The sequence below is a fragment of the Candoia aspera genome, chromosome 17 (genome assembly GCF_035149785.1).
Source record: "Candoia aspera isolate rCanAsp1 chromosome 17, rCanAsp1.hap2, whole genome shotgun sequence".
NCBI classification, from domain to species: Eukaryota; Metazoa; Chordata; class Lepidosauria; order Squamata; family Boidae; genus Candoia; species Candoia aspera.
The window spans coordinates 9,352,591-9,378,082 of NC_086169.1; the positions used below are offsets into that span (position 1 = coordinate 9,352,591).

The window sequence follows — 25,492 nt, forward strand, 5'->3', positions numbered from 1 at the left end:
GACTGTGAATTCAAGAGGTTTTCTTCTCCAAATATTACCGTACTGTTCATGTATCTTCTATGCCAGTTTTCTTCTCTGGGCTGGGAAATGCCTGGGTGGGATCCCCAATTCTCTAACTTGTTTCTTTCTTCGTCTACCCCTCCCAATTTTCAGAAATTGAAATGTGCATTTGACATCTTTATGAATGGAAGAGCAGGAGCTACCTCTGTGGTTGATCATTTCTGCGAACCTCTGGTGACTTGGGAAGAATCAGGGGAAATGCCTGATCTCGATGACTTGATTCATTCTCAAGTGCTGCGACATCACCATTACTAGTATCAGGCGTGATTTGCCCTTTCCACACTTTCTGGATAATCACTTAGATGGCAAGGCCTCAAAATTCTCCCATGAAGAAAGGGATCTAGTGCAAGTCCACTTTACCCAAGAACTTCTGGTAGTTTTCTTTCCCTTTATTCAGAAATAGATGTAAAGATTAAATTGCAGAAACATTGCCGTGTTGTTTGACTGTTGTCAGTTCTTCGTTGTTTGCTTGTCTTCCTTGCAGCACAGATATAGGGTAGGCTAAATCCAGGGACCGAGCTATGTGAAATCAAGGGATGTGCTTCTCATCTGAGTGCATTTGTTTGGACTGGAGGTGGAAAATGTGTATACTGGAATATTTCCCATAATTTTTTTAAAAAATGAAGTCTAGGTGATCAGAAGCTAGTAGGACCCATCTACAGTACATTCAATCGTTTTTTTGTAAGTGTAAACTTAAAATATTTGAGATTTTTAACATGGATCTACTTGCAATTGGCCCTTATTAACAGTGGGGGAAAATGCAGTCTGAGAGAAGAGAATTGAGTGTGAGGCTGTTGTATGTGTGAATTTGTGTGGGAGGAAGGCTGTGGAATCTGTTTTGCGGACAGTCGCAATCCTCTTGAACGCACAAGGGTTGTGTGGCAAAGAAACAGTAGAGGCAGCTGTGAAGCAGCAGCCGTGTCTGCAGGGTGTGATCAAAAACATCCCGGTGGTGGGTGCAAACTGTGTTGCACATAAAAAACAAGCAGAGCTCCGATCTACCCATTGTGGCCGCCATCTTGACTCTTTTGACCACTCCCTGCGAACACCCCTGACTTCTGGAGATGCTACAGGATGAGATACAGAAGACAATTTGGCAGAGGTGTTCTGAGAATTCCTGATCTTGACATCTTTAGCTAATTAATCCCAAAGCCTTGATTGTGACAATGGCAGTATTCAGGAAATGAAAAAGTGTGACTCACAGCTTGAGGATGTTTAGGATGTAGGAAGCAAGGCAACTGTCCTCGTGTCAAATGCAAAATCCTAAAGCTGACCCAACCCTGAAGCTTCCTTGTTTCTGGCTTTCAGAAAAAAAGAGACCAAATCAGTAGGAATTATGTAAGTGCTAGCGCATGGCTGGAACTGAACTAGGAATTATAAAATGTTACTGGAACAGCTGCTATTCCCCCGGTGCACTCACCATGGCCTCCTCCCACCTGCAATATGATCCCACAGTAACCTTGCCCTACCTTGCAGGGCTGTTTTGTAAGGCTAGGAGTGTAGCATGAAAGGATTGCGTCAGATGCTCAGCAAATGTTTGTAAAATGCAAAGCATTTATTCCTTTAGAATGCGTAAAGCTGGCCTTTTGCAATGATGCTTCCCAGGAGGGCCAGAGACGATGCCGGTCATTCGACCACGGGTTCAAGAAAGGCGGCGGCGTTTTCTACCGCTTGTATGACCACCGTTAGGTGTTTACGGACATTATCCCAGCTGTCCTCATCTTTGGCACCAGCGACGGCGTCGGCAAGGCCCGGGAAAGTAGCAACAGGAGAGGATCGGGAGGCCAAGATGACGTGGCTGCGAGAACAGAGAGAGGTATCTGTAAACTATGGTCAAAAAAGTCAAGATGGTGGCTGCGCCAGTGCAGTGAAAGCTCTGCAGAGCTTTGACTTCACTGGCGCAGCCGCCATCTTGACTCTTTTAATAAAGGCAGGATAGAAAATAAAATAAATAAATACTTGTCGCAATGGGTTACTAATGGTTGGAACTGGACAGAATCCAACCTTATGGAGGCTCAGCAAGGGTAAATGAAAAAATGAGGTGGGTGGGTTAGAGTTACCTGTAATAATATTTGTCTGGGAAGGCTCGCGGGTTCAAAAATGTCCTTTCTAGCAGCATCAGCTGGTCGTTCACCATCCGCAGAGCAAGAGGGCTTTGGGGGGTGAGAGAGAGAGAGGCTGGTTAGACACATTCCACTAAGCCCAGCTGGGGCTTGTTCAGGAAACAGCTGCTAGCTGGTTTCCTAGAGGATGCGAAGCCATCACCCGTGGTTTCCAGGGCGGAACAGCTGGGATGGCATGTCATGTGAAAGCAAAGCGAAGCAAACCCTGGACTGGGGGGCCACTCAGCCAATGTACTGATGCAAAGGGGGTTTGGAGGAGATAATCTTTTAAAATAAATTTTTTATTAAAAGTTTTACAAAGAATATAAAAACTAACACAAACTGATAAAGAGTGAAAGCAGGAAAGAAAGAAAAAGAAAGAAAGAAAGAAAGAAAGAAAGAAAGAAAGAAAGAAAGAGAGGGAGGGACGGAGGGAGGTCCAATTTCCTTTGCAGCAAATATAAATACAATTACAAAATTATCTCTTACTCTCTGATTACAAAAAAGCTCGCTTTTTTCTATTGTTCAGGGTTTTTTCCCCCTAATAATCAAAACCACAAATCGTATGCATTTTTTCTGCTTCATGCAAAAAGTCCATAAGGGGTTTCCAGTCAACCTTAAATGTGGATATTGTTTTTTCTCTGATCAAAGAAGTTAATTTAGCCATCTCCCCATGTTCCATCCTCTTCGCCAACCGTTCCTCCGTTGCGGGGAGAGTCAGACCATTCCACCTCTGAGCATATATGACAGTCTCGCTGCAGTGGTCATGCACAAAACCAAAGTGGGGGGGATCGTCAATGCTAAGCCATCATCTGTCACAGAGGTCAGAGGTGGCTTCGCAGAGGCCGTGCTCAGCAAGACTTTTGGCCATTTCTTTTTCTACGATATTCAAATTCCTACTTCTTTTCCTGACCACCTGCCATAAAGCACATCATCGTCGTCGTCGTCATCACCTGATGTTGGCCAGCCATGGCAAAAGCCACAGGGCACCTAGGGGTGGGCACTTTAAAAATTAGCCAGCCACCCTCCACCCCAAAGTGACAGCTGCTTGGGCAAATCAGCTCTCGGAAAGGGTGGGATAAGGAGCAGTCCTTCTGCCTGTCCCAGCCTAGATAAGGGTGGAGCTTCAGTTAGGCCCCTCCTACTGGACAACGAGGATCAGCCCTGGAGACTTGGGCAGTGGCAGTGCCTGGCCCAGGGACTGTATGTTGCCTCCATGCCTCAGTCGCCCCAAGTAAAAATACCGGCATGGCCGCAATGTGTGGCATCGGGGGTAGACTACTCCTGAACATGGAGGTTCCAGTCAGTCTGCCCAAGCAAACAAATCCAGCCTCTTTTGGTAGACTTAACCGCACTCTTGACCTTCCACCACTTGTTCCTTCTGGCAACTAATTTGCAGATAAGTGTCTATCTTTATTTATTTATTTATCAAATTTGTCACCGCCCATCTCTTCCCACCAGAGGTTATTGCTAATGAAGGCCTGGCTTAAAACCATGCAACAATATGGAACAGTTTGAAGGCTTAGAGAAATGTCTACACACACACACACACTCATCAGGATGGAAGGGATTAATAAAAACGGAGAATCACCTAGGCGAGTCTTGGTCCTGCAAGCTTGCGATGCGCTGGTTAAGACCGGCTGCTGCAGACTGAAAGTGAAGAACAGCTTTGCGGAGCGGGTCTGGACGGATGAGAAGCAAGAAAAGGAACAAAAAGATGGATGACCTTTAAATTTCCTTCAAATCTAATACTTTGAATTGGTGGGCAATGGATGCCATCCGCAGCGGCATGAACTCTTTTACTGGGGCAAACAGCTTCTGGGGAGAATTCAGTCACGAGCGGGGGACCGGGAAGCATTCAGAAGGGCTGGGCAATTCCAAAAATGTGCTTCAGAGCATGGAGGGCTCTGAATATGGCCCCTGTCTGAAATGCTCTAAAGTGGTGTCTCCCATCTCAACCGTGGCCGCTTGAAGATGGGTGGACTTCAACTCCCAGAATTCCCCAGCCGGCTGGGGAATTCTGGGAGTTGAAGTCCACCCATCTTCAAGCGGCCACGGTTGAGATGAGAGACACTGCTATAAAGTATCTGGGTCATATCCCAGGATCAAACATAACCCCAGGAAGGGATGCAGCTGCTTTAAAGAGTTGTAGGCTGCTTTATGGTTGTGCTTTTCCAAATTATTAAATAAATTAACCCAACGGGCTGGATTTGTACAAAATACTAAACCACAAAAGTCTAACCACGACTGAACTAACAAATCATAGCACGTTGTCGAATGGTTCTTTCCCTGATCTTCTTAAGCATCAGTTAACAAGTCAACCTCCCCACACCTTAATTCTCAAATCTCCTAAGACTTTCAACTCTGTTAGTTCTTCATCCTAAAACTGAGTGTCCTCAATTCACAGAATCCTACAGGTGGAAGGGACCTTAGAGATCATCTGTTTCAACCCCCTGCTCAGAGCAGGATCCACAGAGCATCTCTGACAGATGACCATCCAGCCTCTGTTTGAAGACCTCCAGCAAAAGGGAATTTGCCACTTCAAGTGGCAGTGTGTTCCTCTGGCTGAAAGCTTCTACAGCCAGGGAATCTCTCCTGACCTCCCACCTGAACTTCCTTCCGTGTTGTTTTAGCCCACTGATCCTGATCCTGCCCGCTGGGGCAACAGAGAACACACCCACCCTCTCTTCTGGGTGACAACCCTGCAGCTATTTGAAGGGGAATCAATCAAATCGAGTTCATTACAGCCCTAAGGGTTGTACCAAAATATCTAGTAATAACAGTATTACATTCATATATATAGTGAGATGGGCGGTGTATAAATTTAATTACACACACACACACACACACACAAACAATAAGTGTGATAGGATCTAAAAATAATTGAGAATAAAAATACTAAAATAAAGCAAAATATTATATTAAAACATTGAGCCTCGTGTGGCGCAGAGGGGCAGGCGGCAGTACTGCAACCGAAACTCTCCCCACGACCCAAGTTCGATCCCAGCGGAAGCTGGATTCTCTCGGGTGGCCAGCTCAGGTTGACTCAGCCTCCCATCCTTCCAAGGTTGGTCAAATGAGCACCCGGCTTGCTGGGGAAGGCAACGGCAAACCACCCTGCTCTATAGTCTGCCAAGGAAACGTCGCGAAAGAGGCATCCCCCCAGAGGGTCAGACATGGCTTGGTGCTTGCGCAGGGGACCTTCCACCTTTCACAAACTAAATAATGGTGCGGCATATCATCGAGATGGTAGCACAAAACTGGGCAACTTGGGAGGATATTTTCAAGTCCTTGTCCAAGAGAAGTAGCATTAAATAGAAATCACACTCCCTGTGTGGAACTGTCTTCAAAATTGGATATATGAGAGTCTGTCTAGAGTCCTTGTGTAGGGAACAGCATAATAACCTATGGCTCAGAGTTCCTGTCGAGCCATCCCCACATGGACATAACCGGCTAGGCGATTCCCCTTTGAAGGGGAACCTCAAGGGAGGCACTCCCAGCGGCCGAGCAGAGTTCGGTTAGGAGGAAGTGGTGGGACAGGAGCACCGCCTTCTCCCCGCTTGCTGTCTCTCGGTCCGACGGCCCTACAAGGCAGCCCGGTCCTCTGCTCCCACAGCCTCACCCAGAGAGATGTTGTTGCTGAGAAGGTACTCCTGGAACGCCTGCTCGGCTGTGTCGTACATGTCTTGCAAGGCCTCCCCGTAGTCGCTCACGTTGAGTGGCAGAATTGAGGCATCTGCCAAGCGCAGCAAGATGTTGCCGGCTGTTTGCGCCACGGCCCGGTGGCTGGTGAATCCTGTGGGGAGAAGGAAGACCAGCTGGAGGCGTTGGGGAAGCTCACAAGCAGAAGTATGCCTGGAACGGGTCAAAAAAGTCAAAATGGCGGCCATGGCAGTGCCATCGAAGCTCTGCCAGTTTTTTATGTCCATTGCGACGCTCCTGCTGATAAGTCTGGCCTGGGGGCTGAGAGTCAACCTCCATCCGATAATTTGGGAGCTAACAAACCGCCACCTGTGAATTGGGCAGTTTCCTCCAAACCACGGACCCAGTGCTGTTACGTCGGGGCGCAAGATAGCGCATGCATCATCGCAACGCAGATACAAACGGGAGTTTGTTTCCTCATTTGCCTGACCACCCCCAAGAAATCAGTGGGGCCATCGCTGTTTGTAGCCATTAAACAGCCTGGTCCCCTACTGACCCGTCCAGTCCCCTTCTCACACAATCCACATCTGTTGCCACAATCAGAATTGCAGGCAGCAAATTCCAAACTCAACATTAATTAAATATATATTTTCAAGGGGGTCCACAGGGATGCTGAAAAAGTCAAGATGGTGGCCCCAACCATGCGATTGAAGCCCCGCCTCTTTTTTACAGTACATGCATGATGCCCCCCCAGCAGACACCCCTGATACAAACAGGGTGTGCCAAAAGTCAAGCCCCATAGGCCAATCACAATATATTTTACTAATTTTATTAATTACTGTACTTACAAACATTCAAAGGTCATGTGTCCAACAAGTAAGGAAGTATTTAGAAGAAAATGGCAACTAATTTTAACATTTAATGTAATTTATAGGTTGTCTATGGGACCTGCCTTTTGGTACACCCCGAATACAAACGTCAAAACCGGCTGTACTATGCAAAATGCAGGGATTTGAGAAGTTTTGCTATTTTGCAAAATGCAAGGATTGTAGGAAGTTTCTGTCCCCAGTAAGTGAAAAAGCATCTGAGAGAGGGTTCGGCAACTGGCGGCCTTGAGATCTGCCTGTCCCGCTGCCCACCATCTGTTACCTGGATCAATAAATCGGTCTGCATAGTCAAAGGTGTCAAAGGCTGTGTGGTAGGCAGGGTAGATGCGCGCTGACGTTTTCTTCTGGGCAAAGATAAGAAATGAAGAAAAAGAAAACATGTTGCGGTGGGCTTGGCTGTTCTGAACACCCAGTCCCAAACCTTGATGCCACTTCTGAGTTCTTAGTACAGGTAGTCCTCACTTAACGACCACAGGGTGCTGACAGGAAAGTGCTTATCAGCCCATAGAGAGAAATCACAGATGGAAGGAGGCTGAAGCGCGAACGCAGCAGACCGGCTGTGTGGATTCATCGATAGGCAGACACGGCGATTCAGCACCCTGGACAGATGAAAGCGAACGGCTGGGCTGTCAGTGAATTCTCATGGAGGAGTGTGAGACAGGGAGGTAAGCCAAGGTGCCAGGGGCTTCTGGACGGGAGGGGGGACGAAGGTACTTATTATACTGTTACTCATGTGTCACTAAGTTACTCGAATCTTTGATGTGATTTGGATGCTGACCCAATAAAGACTTTCATACCCGTATCGTGTCAAGAGTGCTGCTCCGTTGGGTTCAGGCTGGAACCATGACACAGTCATTAGGCGAATCTGAGCTGATTTTATGACCTTTTTTGTGGTGGTCGTTAAGTGAATCGCCGCAGGCATTAAGCGGACCACATGGTCATTAAGCGAACCATTCAGTTTCCCACTGATTTTGCTTGCCAGAAGCCAGCCAGGAAGGTCGAAAATGGTGATCACATGACCACAGGACACTGTGACAGTCATAAATGAGAACCGGCTGCCAAGTGCCCAAATCGCAATCATGTGACTGCAGGGATGCTGCTATGGTTGTAAGTGTGAGAACCGGTCATAAGTCAGTTTTTTCAGCACTGTTGTGTCTGAACTGTCACTAAACGAATGGTTGTTAAGTGAGGACACCCTGTAGCACAAAACGTGAAAACGGAGCTCCATGAGTAAACCAGCCAGACCAAAACAGGCATGAGGATATGGCAGCATTGCCATTCAAGCTGCACCATTTTGTAAATGTGGATGCACTGGTTTGGCAGAATGTTTTTCCAACCTCCAGCTGTGATTTCCATGTGGTCCCCCATCCAGGTCCTAAGCTGATGTGCCTTTCTTAAGCTCAGTCCACGACATCTCGGGGATGCTAGCTCCTGAGGTTTCCAAGGCTTTAAGCTGGTCTTAAAGGAAACGTGGGCTCTAAATGGGAATGTTTTCTTCAGTGTCCCAGTCTAGTTGCAACCTGGGGATTTCCAAGTGGCATCCAATCCATGCACTAACCAAGCCTAATTCTGCTGAATATCCAAGCTGTCAACCACAGAGACTTCACCATGATTCCTCAGCACGAGATTAGCCCAAATCAGCAGAAAATTAGGCATCTGTGCCCCCAAATCAGCTTTGGAGCCAGCCAGAGCACGCATCCAAATACATGAAGTAGCCTTCTCTCATTTCACAGAACTTACATCTGGCTGCCAGAGGCAGCTCCCAACTGTTACTGTCCTGGTACTTGAGTGGGGGGAAAATGTTAAATACATGGGGCGAATTCCACCCCCCCTTTCTAAAGTAACCAAAGCAAATGCTAGTGACCTTTAAAGTTCAGCTCAGACCTTGTTCTTCTGCACCCCTTCCGTTCTGACCTCACACACGCACACCCCCCCAACGGGCAAGGGCTGGTGCTCCAGGGACTCACCCGATCGTAGGTGTAAGCGATGTCCATTGCGGTGATGCCCAGGAAGTGGACGAAAGGGGCAAAGTCACTTCCAGCCCCCAGAGACCCTAAGCTGCAAGGAGGGGAGCAAAACCCCAGGTGAGCTCGCCCAGAACAGTCGAGGCCACATTTCCATCACATAAGAACCTGGGTTAGTTTTCATCCTGGTTAGCCTGGTTGTGCAAACCCCAATTGTTATGGGGCAACGTGCTGAAGAAGGTGAATTCTCCCTTTGTATTGAGATCAACTCATGGGGACTTTGTGGGCACACTGTGGAGTTTCCTTAGCCACGGTCTTTTTCTGGGGTGGGTTTTGGATTTCCCTGTCTAGCTGACAGTCCTGTGGTTTCCTGGTGGTCTCCCATCCAAGGTACTAACCAGGTTGGACCCTGCTCAGTTCTGGTCTAGAAAACAAAGTCACACAAAGGCTTTGGCCAGACACAGGGTGTGTGGCCTTGTCAGTCTAGTGGTTACATTTGGACAATATGCAAAGCTTGATTTATTTTGTTATCTCTGGAGGTGCGGGTGTGTGTGAGAGAGAGAGGGAGACTGCGAGTTCGAGTCCTGCCTTAGGCATGAAAGCTGCCTGGGAGACTTTGGGCCAGTCTCTCTCTCTCAGCCCAACCGACCTCGCAGGGCTGTTGTCAGGGGGGCGAGAGCATGAGATACGCACACCACTTTGAGTGGGCCAAAAATGTAGCGTCTGTGGACTCAAACCCCAAAGAAACGAAGTTCAGAATGTTGTGCCACAGAAGGACATTGGTGGAGACCTTCAGGTTATGGACAGGCTGGCATAAGGCCTGGCAACACCATGATCAAATGCAACAAACTATGGTTTAGAACCATGATGGATAAATGTAGTCCAACAGGTCTTGTGAAGTTAACCAACTGCTGCTTAGGACCTGGAGGCGCCGTCTACGAATTCACAACAATTTGGGTTAATCAGAAACCAATCTATGGGGCTATAACTAAACACACACACACACTCACACCGCCTCTTTTACCTGGGGATTGTTCCATAAACTGAGCTACTTCTGTTGAAATGGCGTTCCCAGTTTTCATAGACTGATACAGAAGCATCTCCTGGGGTCTTGACCTACGGAGAAAGGAGTATTTAAAAGATGGTGCAAAACTGGTATATTTTTCAACAATGGCGCTCCAGCTAGAGGTAAGAAATCCGTCCTGGTTGGTGATGAAGGAACTCCGTTTTTCAAATTTCTGCACATATTTAGATGCAGAGAAAGGCGACCAGATGAAGAAGACGGTGTCTCTAACAGACTCGTGTTGAAAAAGATATAAATCTTTTCTCAGCCTCCCTCCACCATGAAAAGATCCATTCTCTGAAATTCGCTCTCCTGTTTAGCTAGATCCCTCAACCCAGAAACTGGTTCGCTTCTGCCTTTCATTGGTCTATCCCAGCCTTCTGCAGTTGGACGCAGCAGGATCAAAGAATTCGGGAGCTGCGATCCGAACATGTTTGGAGGACACCAGCTTGAGATGATCTGGTCTACATTCAGAAAGCAAATGTTCGATCACTTCTGTGTTAGGTTCAGTTCCAACCAATTCAATATTTCTCCTCCAGTCTGGTGCCCTGAAGATTTGTCCCCTCTCCTGCAACTGGCACTGTGAGGTATCCTGCTACTGGACATGGAGGCTCAGTTGTGACCCCGCCCCCCAGATTTTTGTTCCCCTGAGTAACTACTGTATTTTAGTGACTGCCCTCCTTCCTCACCTCAGCTTCTCCACTTACCTGCTGAGCAGCTGCAAAAATTACACTTTGAGCTGGTGGTGTGCCTTGGACCCTCAGAGTAGCATTAGCTGTGGAAGTAAAAATTGGGCATTAAAAGAAGATGGCTGAAGAACTGCGCTCCTGAAACCCGAACAGCCTTTTGCAAGGAGCAAAGGGGTGGGGGTCTGTCTCGCCCTACCCACAGTTATGAAACTGGTGACCCCTTTTGCTATTATTTTGAGGCAGATGGCACAGAAAAACTGCAGTGGAAAACTTAGAGTTTTTTTTAAAAAAACAGTCCCATGGTTGGGTTCTCATGGCCTCTCCAAGGAAGGCCAGGAGATCCTGATGATTCTCTCCAACGGAGGATCTGGGCCCTAGTAGAAGGCCTAGCAGGAGATGACAACCAGTCCCTTGACCCAGGACCCAGATCCATAGGGCCACGCGGTCCCCAGAAACAGGGCAATCGCTGAGTTGACAATTAGAAGGTGGGTGGTGCCTCCTGCGAAGCTCGACAGGAACGCAGCTCAAACATTTGGCAGCCCAGTCAGGGTGGAACAGCAGGATGGCCACAGCCACAACCCTTCGTAAGGGCAGGATGGCCACAGCCCAGCCCCGCGATGTCTGGGCATCAAAACGATGCTTCCCAAGAAGGTAAACAGAGAGGGGGAAGCACATTCAGACTCACAAGTTTCTGTTTACTAGAGCTGTTATGGAAAAGTAGTCCTGAGCATGAGTTTCTTGGTCTGGCCTACCTTGCAGGGTTGAGAGGGTGATTGGTCACTCACTTTGGGAGTGAAGCCTTGCAGAGGAGCAACGCCAAACTTGTAGCCAGACCAGACTTGATGCGCAGCTGAGCAACAGCAGGGCTAGTCCCACACCCAGTGGAAAGTTCTCTGCTCAACAGCAGTTCAGCTGTCTATTGCAGTCTTTCTCAACCTTGACCTCTTTAAGATGTGTGGACTTCAATTCCCAGAATTCTGGGAGTTGAAGTCCACACTTCTTAAAGTTGCCACAGTTGAGAAATGCTGATCTGTTGCTTGCCAACCTAGGTCACCATGAATCCTGGCTACTCTCCTGGACCTCAACCTTCGCCTCCTGCCTTTGTCCTCTAGAACCTCCCCCAGGCCTCCAACTGAGGTGGCTCCTAACTTCTTCAAACTCTCTGCTTTTGGGGAATTGGACCCTGGACTGGACCACAATGCTTTGGCCACTCGCACTCTCCAACCCTGACCCAGGACAGGACGTGGATCTGGAATGGAAGAGAAGAATCAGACTTTTTTTTTCTTCCCCAAAACAGCTATATTGCATTTTCCTTCTGTCATGGAAGGCGGGAGATCCAAGCTGTAGGGCAGTGTTTCTCAACTGTGGCCATTTTAAGACATGTGGACTTCAACCCCCAGAATTCCCCTGCCAGCATACATGTCTTAAAATGGCGAAGGTTGAGAAACACTGCATGGGGTATGGTCAAAAAGTCAAGGGGACCCGGAGAGTGCAATTGAACCTATTTTCCAATCAAAAGTATGATCAAACCTCCATAAAAAACAGGCAGAGCTTCACTTACACCTTCATGGTCTCCATCTTGACTTTTTTGACCCCCAAGTCCAAGACAACTGAAAATAGCCAAAGCAATTTCATAATCCTGACTGTGCAAAATGTGAGATGCTTACCAAACACAGCAATATCCACGTTGATATAGGCCACACTCCTCTCTTGCAATTTGCTGAAAAATTCCTGTGAGTGGGAGAGAAAGGGAGAATTACATGCCCTCCAGATGTTTTGGACTACAGTGTCCACGATCCCTTGCCACTTCACCTTACTGGCAGGGGCTGATGCCAGTGGAAGTCCCAAACATCTGTAAGATACCAAACGATCAAAGCAGCTATTTTTTAAAAGTGAAATAATATATAAGAAACCTCAATAAGATTTAGAGAACAGTATTACTAATCAAAGTATGCATCAATTAAAGTCATTATAAAACATTCGAAAAGCCTGTGGGTCTTAATTTCTTTTCTTAATTAGGAGATCAAGGGGATCAAATCCCACTGAGAGTTTTTTCACTCTTTCTCTTGTTGATTGCAAATCGAAAATTCTGCAATCCCACTGCATGCACGCATCCCAGAGAGAAAGGATACGTGCGCGGCGGATTCATAGTTAATTCACACTTTATTGAGCTAAAGTAACCCAATTTTCTCAATTTGCATGACTGGCTGAATCACAGGCTAAGCCACATTAATCATTCTTGTGAATCAATTGGGGCTGTGTAAAAAATGGGAAAGAGCACAAATAAGCTTGAGTAATTTGCACGGTGCTGAGCAAACCGGAATGGTGTATCTGCATGGCTTGGCTCTTTTTACCTCTGTATACTCGGTGGAACCAATGAGACCAAACTCTTCAGCACCCCAGCTGCCAAAAATAATGGTTCTTCGTGGGCGCCACTTTCCTGCAAGACAGGGGGGTGAGGGGACAGCGGCCACCTTAATCCTTAGCGGCTTCGAGAGAGATGCACAAATGGGAAAAGATTGGATGCATCTCAGACCTGCTCTCACCAATACAGGTAGTCCTCACCTAACAACCATTCGTTTAGTGACGGTTCAAACTTATAACGTCGCTGAAAAAATTACTTACGACCGGTCCTCACTCTAATGACCATCACAGTGTCCCTGTGGTCACAATTTGGGCGCTTGGCAACTAGTTCACAATTTTTGACCGTTGCAGCATCCCCTGGTCATGTGATGGCCATTTTCGACCTTCCCAGCCGACTTCTGGCAAGCAAAATCAATGGAGAACTGCATGATTCACGTAACGACCACGTGGTTTGCTTAATGACTGCAGTGATTTGCTTAACGACCGCCACAAAAAGGTCGTAAAATCAGGTTGGATTCACTTAATGACTGCTTCCCTTAGCAACCGAAATTCTGGTTCCAATTGTTAAGCGAGGACTACCTGTAGTTCTGACCTAGCATCTGCCCAAGATGAGAGACTACAGTTCCCATCATCCCCAGCCAACATGGCTAGGAGCGAGTTATGCTGGAGCCAGGGGGTTAGCGACGTCCCATTCCTTAAGCCTGTCCCATTCAATCCCAGACAGGTGGCTGGCAGGTCAACCTTTCATGGAGATGCAGTGGCTTTCCCAAGTTCTCCATCCAAATGCTGGGCAGAGGTTTTGGGTGGAGGATTTCACTAAATTCCTCCAGTAGGGGGAGAAATTGGCCGACCAGGGAACGCTCCCCTTACTAGCCCCCCAAATGAAGCAAAATAAAGGACTGACACACACCCAGACACGCCCCTTTGCCTGTCAACATTTGCAAGCCCAGAATTCCACACTCTGTAGGCTGCCTGCATTTCTTCACCCGCACCAGCTCCTTGCAAGGACCTTGCGGCTGATGGGATGGTGATTTGGGGGTTAATCTGAAGAAGGCCCCAGAAACGACCTTCACTAACTGCGGGGAGCAGGGCAGACCATGCGAAGTTGCAAACCGGGTTTTAATTGCTTTCCCTTTGTGTACTGCTGCAGCATAAAGATAAACTGCAGTGGGAAGAGCTTGTAACCTCCAGAGAAGGCACCGGCTGAGCTCATACTTCCCTTAGCAATAGCACGTGCGCACCCGTGGGCATGAGTGCCCACCTTTGGGGTCTGTTTTGCCCCGCAAGCGTGTGAATAATTATTGCATACCAATGGAATTGTATTTGCTTATGATGCAATGATTTTCTGATAGTAGCTGTTTAAAACCTGATGCCTTAGAATTCCCTTTTGGTGCATGCTGGCTGGGGGATTCTGGGGGTTGAAGTCCACACCTCTTAAAGTTGCTGAGGTTGAGAAACACTGCCTTAGGGCATGCCTCCCGTTAGCCTTCTCTTCTTTAGGCTCAACTTACCCAGCTTCTTGAACCATTCTTCATAGGACTAACCTCCAAGCCACTTGCCATCTTTGCAGCTTTTCTCAGCACTCCTGTCGATTCCTCTGCATCCTTCTAGGATTGTGGCAACCAGAACTGGGCGCAGGATTCCAGGTGCGGTGGACCAGTGCAGCGCAGAGCGGGACTATCATTATCTGCGACCTTGACACTGTACAGCCCAAGATTGCATTGGCTCTTTTGGCAGCTGCAGCACAGAGCTGGCTCGTGCTGAATCGCTGGTCCACCAGGATGCCCAGATCCTGTCTTAGATGCTCCCTCACCTTCGCCTCTTGCTTCCTGAATTCCTCCTTGCTTTGCCACCGTGCACAGGACTGAGAAATCAACCCCACAACCCAAGCTCACCTTCCTTCACCATCTTTCCCAAAATACGAGTGATTTCAAGCATGACGGCTGTCCCACTGCTGGGGTCGATAGCTCCGTGCACCCAGCTGTCCCGGTGGTTCCCGTAGAGGACGTATCGGTCTAGAAGAGGGAGAGGGAACAGCCTAGCATTTATGGAAGGAAGGAAGGGACAACGCAGGAGGACAACGCAGAGGTGAAAAGGGGGGCACAAGGGAGGCTGATGGGTTTAATTTGTATTATATCCATCTGCTGTCTCCCCAACCAGAAGCCTTCTCGTAGAAAGCCAGCCTAAAGAAAGAGCTTTGGCCGTAAATTAAATTGAATTGAAGAAAGAGTTCTCCTTAAAACAGGTGCTCTGCCCAATACATTTTAGGGTGGTTCCGTCAATGCAAAACCACATAACTTCTGATGTCCCTGAAAATGCTAAAAACATCACCCTCTTCTATGCCAAATGTTAAAAACATCACCCACATTGACTAGAAGGCGCGCGCACGCGGGCGCACACACACACACACAGACACAATGCAAGTTTTCCCTTGTGTTTGTTTTTCAAGGGCAGTCCCTACAGCAGCGTTTCTCAACCCTGCCCGTTTTAAGATGTGTGGACTTCAAGTCCCAGAAGTTGGCTGGCTGGGGAGTTCTGGGAGTTGAAGTCCACACATCTTAAAACAGCCAAGGTTGAGAAATGCTGCCCTACAGAGTGCCTGCCCTTGGCTCAGGAAAAGATCTACAGCCCAAAGCAAATGATCTTGAGAGCATGCAGGTTAAAGCCACTTCCAGGGTCCAGAACAGACCCTCCCAAAGAGGGGAGGGCACAGGAAAGAGGAAGGGAGACTTGTTCACCTGGTTCCACACTTCCTTGTATCACCCCCAGAACGTTGGAAGATGGTTTGATCTGTCTCTGGTTATGGACATTCACCTGGACGTCGCTAGGATGCAAAGAAATCTGGGTTTAATCAGTTGCAACGGGACAGATGCAACTGATGTGGGGAGACCCAATCCCAGCATATCCCCTCTTGCTTCCTGAGATAACACCATTTAAGGTATCACAGGTATGGCTACCTGGTGTTAGGAAAACTCCCATTTTCTTGGAATCCGGGTCCGAGGTGATAATCACAGCCCAAGGATCCTTGCCACGCAGCCCCTGCTTTTGGTCCACCTAGGTTACTGCAAACCGAGATACAGAGAAGAAACCACAAAGGCTGGGTTGATCCATCAGGGCGAAAAAAATCCAGAAAGCACAATTGGTCAATATCTTTCTTAAACCAAGCCTCTTTCCAGCTGAGCAAAGCTTCTGCTAAATTCAGGGGTGCACTGATGCAATTTTTTTGGCAGCAAGGCCAGCGGGGTTTGCTATTTCCTTCTTCCAGGTTGAGGTTTTTTTGGGGGTGGGGGGACTTCCCAATGTAGTTCACGCCCTTGGGATTTCCTTGTAGTCCCCCATCCAATCACACCCAGCTTTCTGAGATCAGCTGAGCTGGCCTGCATGCTACCACCACCCCTCTGGGCTCTGCATAAGGAGGCCTTCCATGCATTAGATTTAGCACCCACCAGATTAGCACCTTGGCATCCTCAAAGCCGATGGGCTGGGTGGGGATCGGAGGAATCCCAACGATCTGGTCCTCTGGAATCCTGTAGGTGAAATCTGAATGCCGAAAGGAGAAAGTGGAACAGCAGGTAAACAGTAAGGAAAGATGCCACCTTGCACAGCGGTTTCAAGCAAGAACTAGGCTGCAAGAGAAGATTAAAAACTGCACAGTGACAATGGTGGGGGGGATGGCAAACTGTGCCCCTCCTCCCAATCCTGCTGGACCACAACTCCCATAATCACCAACCAGGACGGCCAGCTGGAGGGGAATGCTGGGAAAAGTAGTTGAGCAACGTTTGGAAACAAGACATGGGCTTTCTAGCCCTGACCTAGTATTGGGAAGGAAAAGATAAGGTGGCTAGAATTTCAGCAACTGCACTATCTTCCACCTGCAACAGAGTTTCTCAACTTTGGCCACTTTAAGATGTGTGGACTTCATTTCCCAGAATTCCCCAGCCAGCCATGATGCTGGCTGGGGAATTCTGGGAATTGAAGTCCACACATCTTAAAGTGGCCAAGGTCGAGAAACTCTGATCTACAATCAATATAGCCCAACATATTTCCTTTTTTTAAATTACTTTCCTGTGATCCAGCAAATTGGCAGGTCTTTTCAATGATCATGAAAGAGCTTGGAAGTGGTCGTTTATCAAACCATCTCCTGAATCCTTAACCATCATAATATCCTTCCCCAGCTTGTGACGGGGAAGTGTGGGTACAAAGCCCACCATTTTGACCTCCAAAGGGACGTCCCACTCCTCATCTTACTTTTGGCAGGAAAATATGGCGTCAGAAGATCTCCAAAATGGCTGTTGTAAGAGCCTCTCTCTACGGCAGAGCGGGGCATGTACCATGAATGGGGATAGGTCTCCTCGGGCGAAGTTTTGCCGTCGTTGATGTCTGCAGGATCTGTGTACACCACCACTCCAATGACACCAAATTTGGCCCCATTGATTGCCTGGAGATTGAAGGGAAAGGCCATCAGATCTGGATTTAATTCCTTCCTCTGACTGAGGTCAAGTGGTGGTGTGGGGTGGGGGGAGGCCAGAGCTGGGTAAGAACTCAAGAGTTTTCCTTTAAAAAAGTAAGATGTTTTCTGAGCTGAGCAGAAGACTTCAAGCCCTTCAGGGCCATCACCAACTCTGGTCGATTTATTTATTTATTCATGTCAGAAGCATCACTATTAAAATAAGGCATACCGTAAAACATAGAATTTAAAATATAAAATAAATTCTGGTTGATCATCATGATTTATTAGGACCAAAATGTTATAAAAGAATGTCCATCCATCCATCTGTCCATCCATTCGAACTTTATTTCAGTCATAGACCAGTGTAAAATACAACCAAGGAAAATTACACTAATTTCAATAATGCCGCTAGAACCTTTAAGAGGTAAAAGTTAACTAAAAGTTAAGATTGTTATCACACTATGCAGGTAGTCCTTGCTTAATTATCACAACTGGGTCCAGAAATTCAGTTGCTAAGCAAAGCCGTCATTAAGCGAATCTGACCCAATGTTATGACCTATTTTGCAGTGGTCATTAAATGAATCACTGTGGGTGTTAAGCAAACTACATGGTTGTTAAGCAAATCATGTGGTTCCCCATTGATTTTGCTTGCCAGAAACTGGTTGGGAAGGTCAAAAATGGCAATCACATGATCACAGGACGCTGCAATAGTCATAAATGCGAACCAGCTGCCAAGTGCCCAAATCGTGATCATGTGGATGAGGGGATGCTCTGACAGTTGTAAGTGTGAGGACCGATCGCAAGTTGGTTTTTTCAGCACTGTCATAAGTCCAAACCATCACTAAACGAATGGTTGTTAAGTGAGGACTATCTGTAAAGTTAAAAAACTAAAAAATCTAATATATGTAATATACTTATATATAAAAAATTTTTTTAAAAATTATGCAGAAAATATTCAGAGAGGCCAGACGTCTTCAACAGCATGTTAAAAAAGGCTGGGGAACACAACCACAGCCTCTCTGAATTCTAATGTCTTCCTGGCATGTGGGACTACAATTCCCATTACTCTCAGCCAAACTGGGAGTGACAAAGAGTTCCAAGCATCTTGAGAGGCAGTGAGTAAGTGGTCTGGGTGACCAGGCAAGGGATACACAGCGCTCTCTTAAAACATTTAACCGCCCCCCCACTGGATTAACTCAACAATTTAGCGTTTCCCAACCTCAACAACTTTAAGATGGGTGGACTTCAACTCCCAGAATTCCCTAGCCAGGCATGCTATCTAGGGAATTCTGGGAGTTGAAGTCCCCCCATCTTAAAGTTGTTGAGGTTGGGAAACACTGATTCACATTTGAATGGTGAACTTAGATTCTGAATGTCAGTTCCTGGGCATTTAAGAGCATCCCACAAAAATCTCACTGCAAGAGGAGAAGATATTCCCTCGGGCCCAGGGTTACCTTGGCAGCTCTGCCGGCTCCTCCATAGCGAGTGATGGCAATTGTGCCATTGAGGTCAATCTTCTGATTAAGAAGGAATTCATAATCACTCATTTTGCCTTGGTTAGCATAGACCAGTTTCCCCTGGAAGAAAGTAAAGTGCCATGGAGTGGTATGAATCCCAAATGATTATTGCTGCATTGACATTATACTGATATTAATAAGCTAATGCTCTGATCTGTCAAATAAGCAAAAACCATTGGGGTGAAATGTTAAGGAAAACGTTCAAAGTTTCTAATGTTAAAAGGAAAAAATAAGGAAGCCAAACCATAACATGCATTTAGGAAACAGCAGAGCAATGACAAAAATCAGAGGCGTCTGCAGGGTGTGCCCAAAAAGGTCAGGATGGTGTGATCAAAGATTTGCAATGCACATAAAAAACAGGCCGAGCTCCAATCACACCACTGCACCACCATCTTGACTTTTTTGACCATATCCCACAGCCACCACTAGAAAGCATATAGCATCTATTTTTCTAGGGGAGTATGTTACCAGCAATATGAGACAGAGGAACAAGGAGTGGCCGTTTCAGATTTAAACACTGAACTCTCACACTGCGCTAACCTGGCCAGAGACACACAAGCTTTTCAGATCCAGAACAGGACTTGGAGCTTGATTCCTTCCTGGGGGAGCTTCCTTTCAAAAATTATCTGGGCCGAACGTAAAGTATTGGCTGCATTAAATTTGCTTTAATAAATTTTCAAGTCCATTTAATGAAAAATTAAAATGCAGTTGATGCAATTATTTCTCTGTGGAGTGCATATTCCCTCCTTTCAATTCAGTTCCAAATTATTTGATACAATTTGTATAAAATTATTACATATTTTATAAGTTGAGTTTATTTTTTTACGTACTGTAGGTATTAAATGCATTTCTATCCTGCCCCGCTTGAAAGGACTCTCAGCAGCTTGCACAGGATATAAAAGGACTATTTAAAACATCTACAGTGATGTCTAAAACTACACTGAAACATCATAAATTTCAATAAAATAAAACAAAGCAATAAATGCACCACCAAGCCAAAAACAAACAATAAAGACAATAAAAATGAAGGTTAAACATGGCTTGACCTAATCAAGGGAAGCCTCTCTGGAACATCTCAGCCTTTGAAAGCTTCCAGAATAAAGATGCTTTATTGATCTAACAGCAGCAGAATAGGAACATGGTATCTGGGATTGGACCATAAAACTGGGCAAATTCCACCCTAAGATTCGATAACAAAGATTAGAAATTAGATAGAACAGGGTTTCTCAGGCTCCACACTTTAAGAGGTGCGACTTCAATTCCCAGAATTCCCCAGCCAGCCAGCTGGCTGGGGAATTCTGGGAGTTGAAGTCCGCACCTCTTAAAGTGGCCAAGGTTGAGAAACCCTGAGATGGAAGAATGAAGGGCAAGGGCAGAGCTACCCTTTCAGGATTTGTACCTTGGAGATCCCTGGGGGTCCATAAGCTGCATAGGGCTTGACTATGTCCGGATCTCCTTGGTCTGAAGTGAGGTTTTCCTCAGTCTCTCTGGACTCAAAGACCTGAGTGTCGTTTTCCAGCACTGCCATGGAAAAGGAAGGGAGACTTTGGTTATTTTTGCCGCAAATCGCGGTTTGTCCGTCTGCCCTGCGCAATCAGCCAATCACCACGCAGAGCCGGAGAATCAAACTCATGTATTTAGACGTCTGTATAAAGGAGGACTTCCTCTCCGCAACCGGAGAGAGAAGAAGCCCTGAACATGAGACAAGCAGCTTCTTTTATACAAGTTTAAAGTGGTTACCTCGTGCCATACGTCCTCCATTTGCTTAGCAGGAACTCTCAACCCCTGGTTAGGGATAGCACTTATTAAGGCATACACCTGCCTAACGTAAACTCCTAACTCCCGTGATTTCCTGGGGGCTTCCTGCCCAGCTGGCAAACGGCATCCCTCTTATCTGGCGGGCACCCTAATCTATTTTTCTCATCTACTCTGCCTTCTAGCCTGGCAAGGGTCAGGTCCTTCATCGGTCACTCACATATGTCCTGCTCCACACATGCCCCCTTGCTTTCTACACATACATTGATACACGGATTCTGAGTCAGATGACTCATCCCCCTGTGGCCCTCCGTACCCCTTGCCCATATATCCAATTTCTTGCCTCTCAGAGCAGCATTTCTCAATCTCAGCAACTTTAAGGTATGTGGATTTTAACACCTAGAATTTCCCAGCCGGCTGGCTGGGGGATTCTGGGAGTTAAAGCCCACAGGTCTTGAAGCTGCCACGTTTGAAAAATAGTGATCCAAACCAACTCCCCCTTCAGTGCGTTACAGCCTTTCTGATCATCAATCCTCTGCTTAAAGATCTGCATCAACAGAGGGCCAGCTACTCCGGCTGTTGCAAAACATCCAGGAAAGGATTTGAATGTCATCTGCCTTTTTCTCGGAAGATGCTGACAAAAGAAAATAACTCCAAAAATATCTTCTTCCGCCGCTTCATGCTAGCCTTTCTTTTATTTTCTTTTTACTTGTTCTTTTAAATATAATATCTGAATTTTTTATCAGCATTATTGGTTCCCAGGTGGTGACTGCAAAGGGATAACTTCAAATCTTTATTATTACTATGTTTTTACTGATCAAGGAATAACACAGTAGAGAAAACAATAAAAAAGAATCAAATCTTTAAATATGGAGATTTGACTTCCAGCCTAAGAATCATCCAAGTAACACTGTAAGGTGTAATATGTACCCAGCAAGGTGGATTTTTTAAAAATCCACAGTTGATATATTTAGCTCTTGTAATAATTTTTTCAATCTGTTTGTTATTCCACCTATTGTGTCATAAAGATAGCTTTCCAAAGATCTCCTCCATAATCTTTCAATCATTAGAGCTCCATATTCTGTATTTTTTTTCCAATTCCTTTTTCTCCGTTTCTGCTGTCCCTTGTTATTGCCACATCTACAAAACTGACTCTTTTCTTTCCAGTTACAGGTAGTCCTCAACTTACAACCATTCATTTAGCGACCATTCGAAGTTAAAACAGCGCTGAAAAAAGTGACTTGCAACTGGTCCTCGCACTTTAGACGGTTGCAGCGTCCCTGCAGTCACCTGATGAAAATTCTGGTGCTTGGCAACCAGCTTGCACTTAGATAGTTGCAGCATTCCAAGCTCACATGATCACCATTTGCAACCTTACCAGTCGGCTTCTGACAAGCAACGTCAATGGGGAAAGCCAGGTTTGCTTAACGACCGTGGTGATTTGCTTAACAACCACAGCAAAAAAGGTTGTAAAATCGGGCGCAACTCACTTAACAACTGCCTCGCTTAGCAATGGAAGTCCCAGTCCCAATTGTGGTCATAAATTGAGGATTACCTGGATTGTTATATTGGGCATTTGAGCTGGCCATCAGCTGGTGGGCAAAAATCCCATCCCTTTCTAACATCATCATTTTCAACAACTATTTCAATACCCCTTCAGGGAATTTGGAAATTATGATTTTTGCACAGATGCCAATGGATCATTGTGCTTCAAAGGACGGCAGTTGTGAAGATATAACTCCAAACCATTGTTGTTTGTTGCTGCTGCTGCTGCTATTATTACCATTACTTAAGCACTCAGAGGAGCGCTATCCCCAAGCCGTCCTGTCCCCATACTCACCCACAGTGACCCTGTTAGGTCTCTCTGGGTCTGGGAAGGACAGAAAGACGTCATACTGGATCTCCGTGGCCTTGTCAAGACCGGACTCCGGGTCGCTCCAGCGTTGCAGGAGGAGCTTCACCAGATCCTGGTCCCCCTTAGTGGTCGCCATGTGAGGCTTTGCCGACAGCTTCCTAATGCGCAAAGGACAGACTCGTGTACAGTGTTTGCTGCACATGGGCAGATTCAGAGTCTGCTGCAGAATTCCTACCCCCCCCCCGACATCTTTCTGCACCATTGCTTCTTTCAACAGAGAAAGTTAGGGCTAACCCACCTGGCAATGTCCAGATATTTTGGGCTACCATTCCCATCATTCTCAGCAGCATAACCAGTGGCAGGGAATGGTGGGATCGTGAGTACAAAATATTTGGAGTTGTCTGGGCTGATGCAAGCTTGCATTGTGACCGTATGTTCATGCAGCATAGTTGCTGCTGCACTGAATTTTCACAAGTTGTAGGTCCCTGAGAGGTCATCCACTTAAGGTGGGTGGACTTCAACTCCCAGAATTCCCCAGCCAGCACGGAGGTGAAGTCCACATATCTTAACGTTGCCAAGTTGAAGAAACACCGTTTTAGGACATTCTCCCTTGACTACCAGTCACAGTTTTATCACAGTTTTCTTTCTTTGTAATGAAAAACCGCAAACCGTGGAGGTTTTGCGCCACATCAATATTGCAAACATTTGATTTTGCTCCACTGTCTTTGTAATCTATCGCTTAAGGCTAAACGATTGTGTAAATGAGGTGGCTTCGGATGCACTGGGCACATCACGGTTTCTCTGCTTCCAAGCCACCGGTGCCCCAAATTCCTAAACGAGAACTTCTGTGTGCAGACTGGCGAATATGCCTTTTTCTTTTGAGCCTGTATTATGCATTTTATAGAGTGTCCAAAGAAGCTGTATCTGTTGGAAAAAAGACACTCTTCTATTTCAAGCAGGGATGGGAAAACATTTTTTGTTTTCCAGATGTTGATAAAAGACTGGGAGATGCAGTTCGGCAATATGATTCAGCTAGATAGTTTTAGCCTATGGATTTAAAAATCCTGTGGAAGATGGAGCTCTTTAGATGGGAACAGTCCGTATCCGCACTGCCAACATGATGACTCGATTCGTACAACCTGGGGTCTGAAGAAGGCCATTTCAGAGTTTGCATAATGCATTGAATGGTGCGTTTACCAAAGAGGCTGGTTTTTACAACACATTTAACCTGGTTATAAATTAAGCCACTTTTTTTATTTCAGATCCTACCTTCATCAAATAGGTAGGATTAACATGCTACAGGTAGTCCTCACTTAACAGCCATTCATTTAGTGACAGTTAGGACTTACAGTGCTGAAAAAAAGACTTATGACCAGTCCTCACACTTATGACCCTCACAGCATCCCCACCATCATGGGATCACGATTTGGACACTTGGCAACCAGTTCGCATTTATGACCATCGCAGCATCCTATGGTCATGTGATTGCCATTTTCGACCTTCCCAGCCAGCTTCTGGCAAGCAAATTCAATGGGGAACCGCGTGATTTGCTTAATGACCTTGTGGTTTGCTTAACACCTGTGGTGATTCGCTTAACAACCACCACAAAAAAGGTTGTAAAATTGGGTCAGATGCACTTAATGGCCGCTTTGCTTAGCAACCAAAATTCTGGTCCCAATTGTGGTTGTTAAGCGAGGACTACCTGTATGCCAACAAATTGAAGGAAAATTTAGCCAAGCTTAAAACCAATCCCATTTGGGATGCTTTAAGAATGCAACTGACTTAGCTCACAATATTGTCTGAGCCCAGCTGGTCTGAAACCTCTGAGCTTTAAGATACAAAGGCAAGACGCATTCAAATCTTGGATTAAGATAGGCAGGCCAAATTTAAATCTTAGATTAAACCTGAGTCCAACCAACTGCACAGTCTGTCACATTTCAAAATGTAGTAACCCAGCCCTGATGCTTCTGGGGGTCCGACTTGTTTGCTGAATGGAGCCCCATCCCAACATGATGGTCCCAAGGGCCACAGGGCCCTCCCCATGATTTCCAGCCTGGTCCCGTCCCTCCAGATGCCTTTCCCAGCTTACCTGAGGTTCTCTCGGATGTTGGCAGCTTCCACCTGGTTCATGAAATCCTCCAAGATCGCTGGATCCAGGTCCCTGACAATGCTGCTGATCCAGCTGGGGGAAGACGTCTCTTTGGGGATGGCGTAGTGCCCCAGCAAGATCCCGATGGTCAGCAGTGCTGCTCCGGCCAAGGCTGACCCCAGAAAGTATTTCCAGCCTGCCATGGCTCCCAGGGAAGGAGACGTGCAGTTGTGCAAAGAGAGACCCCTGCAGCCCCTTTTCTTAGCTCCTTGCTCTGTGCAGCTCTCGCTCTGGGACGGGTGTGAAAAGGTAGGCGTATTGCTCTGGTGTGCCCTTTGAACACCTGGGATGGGCCCATCAAGGACAGGGCTTGATTCTGCAATCAGTGTGGGAATGTTCTCGGGCCAATCAGATGGAAAGAGCTTAGATTTTCACGGCCGGGGTTCTGCTGCTCCAGACGGGGCAATTTGCAAAGATTAGCTTGTTTCTTTGGTCCAGCAAGGCCCCGAATGCAACCCAACAGCATGTTGGACTGGTATTGAAGTTAACGGTGTTAGTACTAGGGAGAGCTGAGTTCGAGTTCAGCCTCAGCCATGAGAGCTCATGGGGTGATTTTGAACCAATCATGCTCTCTCAGGCAAACCTTGGGGGAGAAAATTGGAGGAAGGAGGATGATGTACATAAAAGAAAGGAGGAGTGATATAGATTATATGTATATATAACATCATATTTGAATGGGACACCACCAAGAAATGAAGCCTAAACTGGAAAGTTAAAAAAAATCCATGCACAGGTGTATCCATGAAGTTAAGAAGAGTTGAGCTGGAATCTAAGGAAAGCGTACTGTCTACTCAGCAGCAACGCACTGAGCGAAACGAGATTGATCCTGAAAAAGTTGGGGGAATCAGAATCGGCTTCATCCTTGGATGTGAGACCACCAGCAAGTCCCAGGACGCTAAATGAAAAAAACTTCTGGAGGACACGGTGGCAAACCACTTGTGTGGCCTTGCCAAGAAATCACAGGCATGTTTTTGTATTACATGGATATGCAAGAG

General features: G+C 46.5%; 2 protein-coding genes across 2 annotated transcripts in view; both read right to left on the reverse strand.

Moving 5' to 3' along the window:
• Positions 1-25,492, reverse strand: part of LOC134506888 (pre-mRNA-processing factor 39-like) — a 214,360-nt gene that overhangs the window by 56,326 nt on the left and 132,542 nt on the right. The window lies entirely within an intron of this gene.
• NAALADL1 (N-acetylated alpha-linked acidic dipeptidase like 1) lies at positions 1,595-24,667 on the reverse strand. Its single transcript, XM_063316684.1, has 19 exons — positions 24,438-24,667; positions 22,334-22,506; positions 20,138-20,259; positions 18,676-18,798; positions 17,020-17,209; positions 16,218-16,311; positions 15,729-15,833; positions 15,510-15,595; positions 14,667-14,786; positions 12,762-12,847; positions 12,075-12,138; positions 10,426-10,493; positions 9,680-9,771; positions 8,659-8,749; positions 6,954-7,035; positions 5,785-5,958; positions 3,754-3,844; positions 2,121-2,213; positions 1,595-1,858 (listed from the first exon to the last, which is right to left on the reverse strand). The coding sequence occupies exons 1-19, from the start codon at positions 24,638-24,640 to the stop codon at positions 1,687-1,689; spliced, it is 2,229 nt and encodes a 742-aa protein (XP_063172754.1). The 5' UTR covers positions 24,641-24,667; the 3' UTR covers positions 1,595-1,686.